Source organism: Heteronotia binoei, chromosome 14 (genome assembly GCF_032191835.1).
Source record: "Heteronotia binoei isolate CCM8104 ecotype False Entrance Well chromosome 14, APGP_CSIRO_Hbin_v1, whole genome shotgun sequence".
Taxonomy (NCBI): domain Eukaryota; kingdom Metazoa; phylum Chordata; class Lepidosauria; order Squamata; family Gekkonidae; genus Heteronotia; species Heteronotia binoei.
Window position 1 is genome coordinate 31033166 of NC_083236.1, and position 10773 is coordinate 31043938.

At 44.0% G+C, this 10773-nt stretch overlaps 1 protein-coding gene across 1 annotated transcript in view; it reads right to left on the reverse strand.

Moving 5' to 3' along the window:
* Positions 1 to 1352: 1352 nt before the first annotated feature.
* The window catches only part of PLA2G15 (phospholipase A2 group XV), a 40210-nt gene continuing 30789 nt past the window's right edge, over positions 1353 to 10773 (reverse strand). The window contains exons 5-6 of the mRNA XM_060253927.1: positions 8911 to 9135; positions 1353 to 5605 (exon numbers count right to left, since the gene is read on the reverse strand). Of these exons, the coding sequence (XP_060109910.1) occupies positions 5094 to 5605; positions 8911 to 9135 (737 nt within the window). The 3' untranslated portion in view covers positions 1353 to 5093. The remainder of the gene's footprint in view (positions 5606 to 8910; positions 9136 to 10773) is intronic.

The window sequence follows — 10773 nt, forward strand, 5'->3', positions numbered from 1 at the left end:
CACAGGCTCAGCATTGCTGTCAGATGGCCATCTAGCCTTTATTTAAAAACCTCCAAGGAAGGCGAGCCCACCGCCTTCCGAGAAAGCCTGTTCCATGAGGAACTGCTGTCAGAAAAGTTCTTCCTAATGTTGAGCCAAGTTGTTTTTCCTCCCACCTTTACTTAGTAAAACATTGATACCCCCTCCCTTTCTTTGTGGTTCAAAGTAGCTTACAATAAAGAACATTTTCAGTTAAAACCAAAATAACACCCCCTCCCTTTAAAGGATGCCTCTCATTTCAGTCCCCTCAAGCTTGTCTTGTAGTACGTCCTGAAGAGGGGTGGGGGACTGGGCTCACTTCTTCAGGGACCCCATCCCACAGAACAGGAGCCACAATGAAAAAGGCCCTGGCTCTCATCAGTGCCAGCCAGGCCATCCTAAGGGGTAGGTAGGATAGACTGTAGATGGTTGCCTGACCACTGTAGTTGGCACACAGGATACAGGGGACAGTCCTTCAGATATCTGGGTCTCAGGAAAATGAAGGGCTTTAAAGGACCATAACCAGAAACTTGAATTGTACTCAAAAACTAACTGACAGCCAATGCAGCTGTTTCAAAACGGGCAGCATGTGTTCCCAGCAGCTAGTTCTATTTCAGAAGGCATTTGGCAGAGCGTGATCTGTCACAGCACCTGAATGCTTTTAAACCTATTGATGGTCTTTGTTGTGCAGTTTTGTTACTGCAACTCTGCTAAATACGCAGGATATAAATGTTCCAAATAAATATATCCAATCCTCAACATGGCCCCATCTGCAAATTCTTAAATCCACAGACCAGGGCCATGCAGAAAGGGGATTCTTCTACAAGCCTGAGGGGACACTCACGTTTGCAGAAAAATTACAAATCTTTGGGGATAATTAACAATTACAATTCCACATGTGCAAACAACTGTGTCCCGGCACCACTGTGGGTAGGTGGGGAAGAGGACTAGGGACTGCCACACCCCCACCCACTACAGCCAAGGAAGCGCAGGAGGATGGGCAGGGAGAAGCAGAAGTCACTGGCAGGACTGGAAGTGGCAGTCTGCAGGAGAAGCACAAGAACTGTGGAGGCAGCAGGCCGGAAGTGGGTGGCAGCAGGAAAGAGGACCCTGTTGCTAGCAGGTGGGCAACCAGGGGAGGTGGGAGAGGCAGGGAGGATTCTGGCGGAGAGCAAGTGAGTGGGGGGGGGGGGAGCAGGCAGGCAGAGCAGGCGAGATCCTCCCTCCCCCACAAGTTTACCAGGGCCCTGCAGGAGGGGTGCAAACAAGTTCCATGGTCGTAAATGTATATAGGTCAGGCATGAAACACACACTTATTGCACTAACAGGAAACATTTAGTATTCGATCGACTTTATTATGTTATTAAAGTAAACAAATATGCAAAAAACAAACTATTGAACTCAGTCATTCACAAAGGATGTGTATAAAAATGCCAGGCTTCGCCAAGCACTGTTCTATACAAAATACTGTTAAAAGAAGAGAACGGCAGAAGTTGTTGCACAGTCCCTGAATTTCTGAAAGGCTCAAACACTGTCATCCTCCACAAAAGCCAACCTTCGCTTTGGCCTGGCAAGCTCCTTTGCAACTACTGCTCAGCAGTGAAACCTCCCTGAAACCTCACACAGCAGCATTACTTACTTTCTTTTTAAAAGAAAAGGGCCAAAGTCCCATCCAGCACTCACTCTCTACATTTGTCAGAATACATTTGGTCCTAGAAAGGTTTAAAAACACTTTAAAAAAAAATTTTTTAAAGCTCTGATTTTGTACCACAGGGGCCGCCTAGAGAGGTACTGTGAAGAGGGGAGCTGTTGAAAAAAACACACAAGAGATGTTTTCTTCAAGACAACAGCGGCAGTCTGGGTGCAAAGAGAGGCTTTTGGATTAATTAAAAAAGCTTTTGAACCCTCAGTAGAAAAAAAAATTTTTTTTGTCTTTTTGTAGTTCTCTCTCCAAGCTGTATAAAACCTGTTTTAAAACTCTCCTGTTTCAAAAGCAGTTTGTCCTGGCAGATGGGAGGATGCTGTCCTGGAAAAAAAAATCTCATGGGCCAGGTTGCAGAATGTGAAGGATCCTGGTTAAAACCCAAAGCGGAATTTAGAAGAGTGGGCAAAGTCATCCCAATGCATTTTGATACACTGAGGTCTGGCATGTGGCAGGCAGACATTCACAAGTGGGATTACGATCTATCAGACTGAGCTGTGGATCAAACACCTGGAGTACAACTATGACTGACAGCGAATGGCTGAAAACAGCCGAAATGAAGAGCTTACATCCAAAAATCCGTAAGCATGAATTAAAAAAAAGGCATTTACAGGACGCTGATACTTTTATGAGCCAAATGCAGGAGAGGGAAACGGTTATGTTGCCAGGAGACACAGATGGGACATGCCTGAAGATATTAAATGGATGACAACAGCTGGAACAACAGATGAGAAAATTGTCACAGAACTGGAGGCAACAGGGAGGCATGGAATGGAACAAACATCCGGCCCAATGAAAAGGGGCCACACAACAAAGCACAGCTTTGTTACCACTCTGAAGTGGGATTATGCAGTGCCTCGGCAAATAGCAGCAATAGATGCCAGCAATCACCTGCATTGGTATGAGCTCTACCAAAGGGATAATGGATTGTAGCAGGCACATCACAGAGTACACCATCAGGGTTTTGGCTTAATCCCTTAGCTTTCCTCCCCTACTGAAACTAAGCCTGTGCAAGTTAAGTGAACCCCTAATTCTTCCCATGATTCTTGACTGCAATGTCCTGCCCGCTTCTCTGCCTGAGGAGTCAAGATCTACTTTTTTGCAAAGGTTACTCTCCTAAGGACCATTTTGATGGCGCTTATATGCATGATAAGGTACGGGTCAGCAAATGGCTCAAGAAAAATCAGTGTTTTTAGCAATGGGTATTCCTCTCCCACCTTTCCTTTCTGCCAAGACACAAACCTGCTTCCGCAAACACTAGTTTGCATGCAAGTTATTGGGGTATTGGATGGGATTTACCCTCTGTTTCTTTGCCTCAGCCCACCAAACAAGCTCCATGTGCAACAAGAGCTCTGCTTCATCAATGGAAGGGGAAGGTTTTAGCTGCACACTCATCCACAAGTCACTGAACATTATGGTACCTTTAGACTGCAAGGGGACTTAGACAAGATGAACAATCTACTTAAGAACCATAATAATAACCGGGGCAGATCAGCAGGTTCTATTAGCATGAGATCTTGACAAAATCAAAACTCCACAGACTTAAGTTGATATTCAAAGACATGGCTTGAGGAGATGATCTGAGAGGGCCAAGTGTGAAAGAATGTCTGCTGGAAGAATTTGCACAATGACAGGTGCACACCCACGGGGCTGGCAGCTGTGAGTGGCTTTTACTTACACCAGCTGCTGAAGAACAGGAAACCAAACAAGACTGTGCATTTCATAAGGCAAGAAACATACACCAAACATAACTACCTTGGTTTATAAAGGACCACAATTAATGCTAAAGATACTGCACATGTAACAATCAATTATGTCTGAGAACAGGGTAACCTTAAAAGCTTGAGGTAAAATGGAAAAGGTTACACAAGACCAGTAACAGAACTCCATTTTCAGCCTGTGAACAATCACTCTCACTCAAACAGTTTGGCCAGGATGAGGCCTGGAGACTAAGAACACCAGAATGTGTCCACAACTTGCTTTCTTAACTGAAACAACCAGGCTGGCTATAGCTTATTCGGACCAAAGCCAATGCGTCCATGACAAAATAATGAACTTCGAACTTGGGGTTTTGGCACATGCTTGTGGGAAATAATCCCCCTCACACCCTGTTACCCTGTGTAATCACTGACTGAAGCAGCTTTCTTTCTTGTGCTTTTAAGGCTTGCAACACCATCAAGCAACCAATATCCCACAGTACGCCAAGTGAAAGGCAAGACCGTTTGCTTCTTATCTGCAACTGTTAGACCTCCATTATTTTTTCTGGCAGTGAGCACTGATTTGGGAGGTTGGGAATAACATGCACAGATTCTGAAATTCATTCACACTGGGAAGAACTCAGACCAGAGCACACTTGCTGGTGCGTCCTGTTATTTCACTCTTGAGTTTCTCCTCCCATAAGGAACCTACAGAAGAGAGCTGAAGCAACAAGGAAAGGATATTCCAGTGGGACACTATAACCTAGGAACTCCCAACATTTCTGAACAGAATTAGTTCTCTGTGACCCCTTTAAACTCCATAAAAGACCTCCAAGTGACAAGAGCAACTTGCTCATAGAGCAAAGTATTTCGCAAAATATGCCTGGAAGGTAGCCAGCATCTCCCTAGGATTGGGGGAGTGTTGCATCTGGCTAGACGAGTGTTGGCCATCACCCTGTATTTCGAATGCAGCAAGATCAAGTATTACCACTGACTGCCAACTGTTCTCAGTAGTGCAGAGAGACCACACTAAGTTGGTAGAATATATCTCACCTGAAAATCTGCAGCACTACAGTCTCCAAATGACAAACTTCTCCAAATGACAAACTCCTCCTAGGTTCAGTAGCACTTGAGATTTCATTGTCCACAGCCTCTGAATTTTAATTCCACCTCACAAAGACCAAGCAGACAAATCTAGCTCAGCACTAGAAGATCCTGCCAGGAAGCCAAATTCACCAATAGCCCAATGTATGGCTGAATGTGGCTAAACGATGGTAGTATTAAAAACCTGTGTCAGCTTGTCATACCCACTGCTGGGACTTCCCTTCATGACAGATTTCTCTACCAGGACCAATAAAGAAGAACTTGCAACCCTCAAGTTCTCATATCCTCTCCCTCGCACTACAGCTCAACATATATGGAAAGAGAGAAACATCCCTACAATCCTGGAGACCAGTGAGCATAGCACGTTCTCCATGCGAATGGACGCTCAAGTGTGTTGGCCTGAGCATGAGCACTAATCCAAGACAAATGATCATTAAAACCAAAGCAGCTTCCCCACCCTGTCTAGTAAATGGGATTTTAAAAGAGGGAGCCAAAAAAAGACAACCCCCACCCTGCTTTGAACAGATCCCCTCAAGTTAATGCTGTGAATAAAAAAGGTCCTCTGCCCTGTGTCATGAACCAGTGAGAACCTTTTCTACATAGGAAATTGTATGGGCGTCATACAGCATCTCGATGTGTTCACTTCCTGGCAGCTCGTGAAGTATCACCTCCTGCTTCTGCTTCCCCACCCACTTCCGACAATGCAAGGCACTTTCTAAGTTCACCGTTCCATCACCGTCACCGTAGAATATCTTTGGCTCCTTGTCTGGGAAGCTCTCATAGAAGAACGAATCAGGGGTCTCTACTCCAATGCCATACAGACAGTGTATGCGCACCCCTGGTGGAGGCATCTCGTAGACTAGGGCTTCGGTCCCTTTTCTCATAAGCCAGCCATCTTCAAAGCCGATATCTTTGTAGAACTTCTGGAAATCCTCAAGAGTGTAGTTGGCAGTTGGTGTGCTGATGAAGATCTTATTGGGAGGCCATGTGTAGTTGTAAGGCAACAGCCAGTTGGTCGAAACTGCAGATCTCTGTTGGTCCCTGATCTTAAGGGAGCTGATGACTGGGATCCTGTTGTTGTCTCCTGTGGTATTAAATGCAGGTATTGTTAGGTGATCATGGGTCATAACAACTGGGCTCATGCATACTTTAAAATACCTCACAAAAAAAAACAAACAGAAATGAAACTGGACATGCGTTCTGCTTGAGAGGTCACAAAATGGACATCAATAGCTCAAATATTTTATTTGATGGGTGGTCTACACAAGAGGTGTGAAAAACAATTGTTTTCCCCCAGATTTGGATATATTGGACCTGGAAAATTATTGGTATTTCCCAATGTTCCCAAATCTCAAAACCAGAATGGTATTCGGATTTGGAATTTTTCAGGAATCCTGAATTTTTGGGGCGGTACTATGCCCTATGTGGACCATTATACTCAACAGGAAATCTATCTTGGGGTATTCCAAGGGTCTGGAGGGGCTGTTTTTTGAGGTAGAAGCACCAAATTTGCAGCACAGCTGCTGATGCTTCTCCTCAGAAGAACCCCCAAGTTTCAAAAAGATTGGACCAGGGGAGAAAAAAAACAGGAGTGGGAGAAAATATCCAGTGGAGGAAATAACAGCAAAAAAAGGCAAGGGCAACAGAAGCACGGTAGAACAGAATCAAAGTCACAGAGAATGTGCAGTAGAAACTGAAGGGAGGGGCATTTTTGCAAGCCCAGCAGAACCAGCACAGTACAGAGTGCCCAACAGTACCAGTGCAATCACAGAGTGCCCAGAAGAACCCACTGCCATTGTGGCAATGCCAGTTCAACATGACTTATGTAAAGGGAATCACAAGCCGGGGGGGGGGGGGGAGAAGGAAAACAAAAACAAACCTCTTGAAACTGCCAAGACTAGGTTGAAATTGACAGGGGCAATGGGGAAGCACACAGAAACCCCAGACACAAACAAAAAGGGTGGGGGAGATAGACCCCAGGAGCCTGCAATGCCAGCTCCTGACCTTCCCAGAAAATCCCAAGTATATCTGGATTTCTTCAAGAGGAGGCTTTTTTTTTTTTTGGGGGGGGGGGGGAGGTGCTTTCTGAAAAATCCCAAATACTTTTGGAATGCTGAAATATACCCTCCAAATACCAAATACTGATCAAGTCTTTTCCAGTAAATTTTTGGCTCGGCTGTACCCAAATGATACCACTAGTCTACACTAATACAAATAACTTAACTAGTAATCCATCCCTGTATATTTTACCCTTCCTGCAAGAAACTTCGGGCAATATACACAGTTTGTATTTCTCCCTTCCTCACAACTGTACACGGTGTGAGAGTTAACTGTCTCAAAGTCACCCAGTAGGCTTTAAGGTTGAATGGAAATTTAAACCCAGGTTGCTCCAGTCTTAATCCAGCACACTATTCACAATACCGAATAACAGTAGTGTATGGAATGTCCAGTAACCTACGCTCCTTTTCTCTGGGAGAACACCAGGTTGATTTAACAGACTAAACTAGATGAAGATCTCAGACTGCTTCTGTTCTACCCGTTTTGAGTGCTCTGACGATTCCAACTGTGCAAATGCATTCAACTAGAGCACTTTAAGACTATCAGTGGCTTCCCACTGTCCCATAATTATGGAATTCAGTCCTCCTGCAGGTTTCAAACTCCTATTATCCAGAAGTGGTCCATTCTTCCTCTGCTTTTCAGCAGTCGAAACTAGCATTGACATATTTCACAGTTACAGGTGTCAATGGGTATTTTTACTCTGTTCGTTTTATTATTGTTATCTGTGTGAACTGCCTTCAACATAAATTTTTGAAGTCTACACACAGTATCAAAAATGTAGCAATTTTTGCTGTGAAGAATAAGCCTTCCTGAGTCCATTCACAGAACTGCCACTACATTTCAGCCCAGAAATTGCCATCAGGTTCTTCAGAAAATTATATTTTTGGAAGCAGACTGTGGAGGTACAGAAGCCTTCCCAACCCAAAGGCCACTGCACCACTGTAAGACCCAGGCAGAACTATGACAAATGTCCTTCCTTTCAATGCCAGACACAAATTTTCCTTTCTTCCTGAGCCCTCCCCATCAGCATGAGCTTGGTCAGAAATAACTAATTTCAACAGGTGCCAGTCTGCTGTGAGCAAAAGCTGTCACTTCCCTTCATGGTTTTCAGCCACATTCAGCAGAATCAGAAAGCAGAAGGAGCAGTGACTGCCCAGCTTCCTGAGGCTAACTAAAACAAATTCCAACACAACCAGTTGCTAAACTCTGGGGATGCTGAATTGTTTCTCATCACTGCACGCCTTGTCTAGGAAAACCCCTTGTTGAAAGCAACCAAAGCCCAATCAGAAGTAAGCTATGTTCAGGAGTTCTGTGGAACTCCACACAACTGGAAAATAGAAATAACCACGGATTTTTCATCTGCACCACTTGGTACCTCATTCCCCAATGAAAAGATTAATGCCAAAGAATTTCACATGCAAGTTCTTAGGGCAAAAGCCACCTGTCCCAAGCGACCTTTTAATTTGTAAAATTAAATTCATCCTTTCTTGTGGGCAAAAGACTCCTCAGATTCTCTTGTACAGATGTGGGTCTTTCTCCATCATCCCCAGTGAAGGCTGAAGAAAAGAAACGATTTAGTTTCTCCACAGACTTTCCCACTTCCTTCAGTATGCCCTTCACATTTTTGTCATCTAAATGTCCTATCGCCTCCTTGGATGGTTTCCTGCTCCTGATGTAAAAGAAATGTATGTTGACTGTTGTTTATGCCTCCAGCAATGCTCCCCAAATCTCTCCTTCGCTTGCCTTGTCACCTTACATTTGTTTTGCCAGTGTCTGTGTTCTGTTTCTTCATTACAGCTAAACATAAACTTTTTGAAAAGGAAGACTTGACAAATTTGGAAGTGGAAAAACTGCTGAAGCAGATGCCTTACTGTTTTCCATCCCCCCAAAATGGGAAATCCATTTCCAATGCCCACATCTCACTGGACAGAAGGCATTTGGACAAGTTTGCTCAGTATAACTTTTTGCAATGCATTTTTAACCTGCCCCCTCCTCCAAAGGAGCTCAGGAGGGTATTCATTGTTCTCCCCATTTCCATTTCTACCCTAAGAATCCTGTGAGATAGGTTAAGCCAAAAGAAAGTGACTAGCCCAAGGCCACCCAGAGAATTTTATGGCAGAGTGGAGATTCACCCTGGGTCCCAAATTCTAATCCAGCACCCTAGCTGCCACACCACGATGATGGAATGCTCTATATAAAGGGGAAAGTGTACAATGCCATCCAGTCCTCTAAGCTACACCAGATGTGAATCAGCTAGGGCTTCAGTGTGCAAAATTGCATCAGTGCCCTCCCCCTGAAACCTTTAGCCCCCAGTGTATTCCTGGTACCTACCTGATGCCAATACACGGAGGGTTTTAGCCACACCTCCCCAAGGAGCACCTAGTGACACAAAGTCTCTTATGTATTTGTCTTTCCAATCCTGAGGCTGATGGTTGAGGAAGTAGAGGGTGTACATATTCCCCATGCTGTGGGCGATTAAGACTACTGGTTCTTTGAACTCTTCATACATTATCTCTATCAGCTTCTGGAGGGCCACAAAGTAGTCTCTGTTCTCATCTAGAATGATCAAGACAAGAAAATTTATCATATTAATAAAATGAATTCATTATCAGTTTTTTTTCCCCCACTGCAAAATTACCACAAGCATAAAATGCTTTGACACTCTCTGACAAAATGGTTTTATACATTATAGACAAGGATGAACCCAAGAGGTGTTTATATATTATAGATGTATGTGGATCAAGGAAGCACACTTGCTCAAGAGGAGAAGCATGAATTTCACTACTTTGTCATTCATGCACCAGATGTATGCAGAAATTCATCCATCTTACCACAAAGGAAGATGTACAAGTCACATCTTCACTGTTACACAGGAAGTTAAAATCACTTGTACTTCCTGTGTTGGCCCTTGCTTGTCAGCTTATGAATTCTGGGCAACATGTAGCTCAAGATGCACTGATTCAATCTACGAGGGCATTCAGAGAGCTGGCTCTCATTTTAAAAGAGGTTTAGTCATCTCAACTACAACAACTGCTTAGCAGATATCATGACTCTTACAGGAATAGCTGGTGAAGTAACTCTTTGGCTTGTTGTAACATCTTAGCTCTGATGCATGAAGGTCACCACAGTCTGTTTATTAACTAATCAGGTGATACTCAGCTGCATCAGAAGCTCAGCAGTTAACCAAGAAAATTCACACCAGCTTCCAAGAACTCTGTGTTCAGTGCACAGAACTGTTTTTTGAGCAGAAAAAACCTGGTTTTGGTAATCCCCTTCCCCTTGTCTCAGAAATGAACAAAGAAGAAAACAGAAGTTGGGAAAGCTGTAAGCATGAACATTTTCCCATCTGGATACACGAAATTATTCATGTCAAACACACTACCTATAAGAACATAAGAGAAGCCATGTTGGATCAGGCCAATGGCCCATCCAGTCCAACACTCTGTGTCACGCAGTGGCCAAAATTTTTTTATATATATACACACACACACACACTGTGGCTAATAGCCACTGATGGACCTCTGCTCCATATTTTTATCTAAACCCCTCCTGAAGGTGGCCATGCTTGTGGCCACCACCACCTCCTGTGGCAGTGAATTCCACATGTTAATCACCCTTTGGGTGAAGAAGTACTTCCTTTTAACCGTTTTAACCTGTCTGCTCAGCAATTTCATCGAATGCCCACGAGTTCTTGTATTGTGAAAAAGGGAGAAAAGTACCTCTTTCTCCACTTGCTCCATCCCATGCATTATCTTGTAAACCTCTATCATGTCACCCCGCAGTCGATGTTTCTCCAAGCTAAAGAGTCCCAAGCGTTTCAACCTTTCTTCATAGGGAAAGTGTTCCAGCCCTTTAATCATTCTAGTTGCCCTTTTCTGGACTTTCTCCAATGCTATAATATCCTTTTTGAGGTGCGGCGACCAGAATTGCACACAGTACTCCAAATGAGACCGCACCATCGATTTATACAGGGGCATTATGATACTGGCTGATTTGTTTTCAATTCCCTTCCTAATAATTCCCAGCATGGCGTTGGCCTTTTTTATTGCAAACGCACACTGTCTTGACATTTTCAGTGAGTTATCTACCACAACCCCAAGATCTTTCTCTTGGTCAGTCTCTGCCAGTTCACACCCCATCAACTTGTATTTGTAGCTGGGATTCTTGGCACCAATGTGCATTACTTTGCACTTG